The 1,289-nt window shown below is 32.2% G+C and overlaps 1 protein-coding gene across 1 annotated transcript in view; it reads right to left on the bottom strand.

Moving 5' to 3' along the window:
• Positions 1–674, bottom strand: part of LOC102578174 (uncharacterized) — a 9,480-nt gene extending 8,806 nt beyond the window's left edge. Inside the window, exon 1 of the mRNA XM_006362250.2 lies at positions 270–674. Coding sequence (XP_006362312.1) covers positions 270–279 — 10 coding nt within the window. The 5' untranslated portion in view covers positions 280–674. The remainder of the gene's footprint in view (positions 1–269) is intronic.
• Positions 675–1,289: the final 615 nt, after the last annotated feature.

Here is a 1,289-nt window from a genome sequence, read left to right as displayed (position 1 = left end):
AGAGAGTGCTTCGCCCCCCCCCCCCCCCACACACACACAACAACAACACCTGATCACACAAAGATAACATCTAAACCCCATTATCACAAAAATGAAACCTACAGAAGCAGCAGAATCGTTAAACTCACAACAATGCAGAAACTGACTTAAAACAACACATAAAACCAAAAATTTCTAAAACCCATCTCCAACAGAGTGATGAAAAACACACAGAATTACATCTGATATTTGATCTGTAACAGAAATAAGGTAGAAGTATAATTTTGTACCTTCCATCATTTTTTCTCACCAGAACTTTTCTGGGGTTTTCCCTAGTTCCTCTATCCTTGCTCTAATACCTTAAAAATCCAATCTTGGTGCCATACCAGGCGGAGAATGCAAGAATTGAAGCATCCTTTTGTGCACAAAAAGATGGAAAATAAGATTTATATACACCCAAAAACCAAAAAAAAGTTTAATAAAATTGAAATTTGACACACATCTAGATTGGAGAGAAAAATAATCAAAAGGGTAAGAGAATTCTTGAGCAAAAAAATGGAATTGGAAGAAGTTATGGTTTTGCTTTGCTTGTTCGCTTCTGTTCTTCTCTTCTTTATTACACGTTCCTCTTCTCTCTCTATATTTTTCAATTAATTTTCTGAATTTGAGATCACTTTGTTAGTGAGGACAAAAAAACAATACATTATGGTTGGGGAAAAAAATCATGAAGAAATACTTTCTTATTTGCTTGATCATATTAATTTTTTTATTATTTTATAAATTGTGAAGTTTATATTATTTGATTAAAAATTCACCAAGAAGGGAAATTATTTCCCCCTCTTAAATTATCGTAAGATTTTGTGTAATTAGTTGTTGTGTCTAAATTATCATTCTTTTTTCAAGGTAGAATTGCAGCAAGTGGTACGTAGGATGGTTAAGCCAGAAGCATTTTACGAATTTCTTTAGTATACCGCAGTACAAATCAAGCGCGGAAAAGGATGCACAATCAAAACTAGGTGATAAGATTCGTATTTCTCTTGATCTTAAGTTATTTTCACTATTACATTCATATTTCTTGTGAATAATTCAAACTATTTATTTTTCATTAAGTTAGAAGGATTTAGTGAGTTAGATTTAGTGGCAGAGACTATGGTTATTAGAGAAGAAGCGACCTATTATATAAATCCTTATTTATTGCAAATGATCCTACAACCTGATTCATTGACCTGGAGAAGATATTGAATGAGAATTGAAAAATATCTTGAGAGATTGTATCGATTGTCAATAACGTGAACAAATTGAGAAAAGGA

The sequence above is a fragment of the Solanum tuberosum genome, unplaced genomic scaffold (assembly GCF_000226075.1).
Source record: "Solanum tuberosum cultivar DM 1-3 516 R44 unplaced genomic scaffold, SolTub_3.0 scf00387, whole genome shotgun sequence".
NCBI classification, from domain to species: Eukaryota; Viridiplantae; Streptophyta; class Magnoliopsida; order Solanales; family Solanaceae; genus Solanum; species Solanum tuberosum.
The sequence above is the reverse complement of the archived record's forward strand: the minus strand, read 5'-3'. Positions and strand labels throughout refer to the sequence as shown.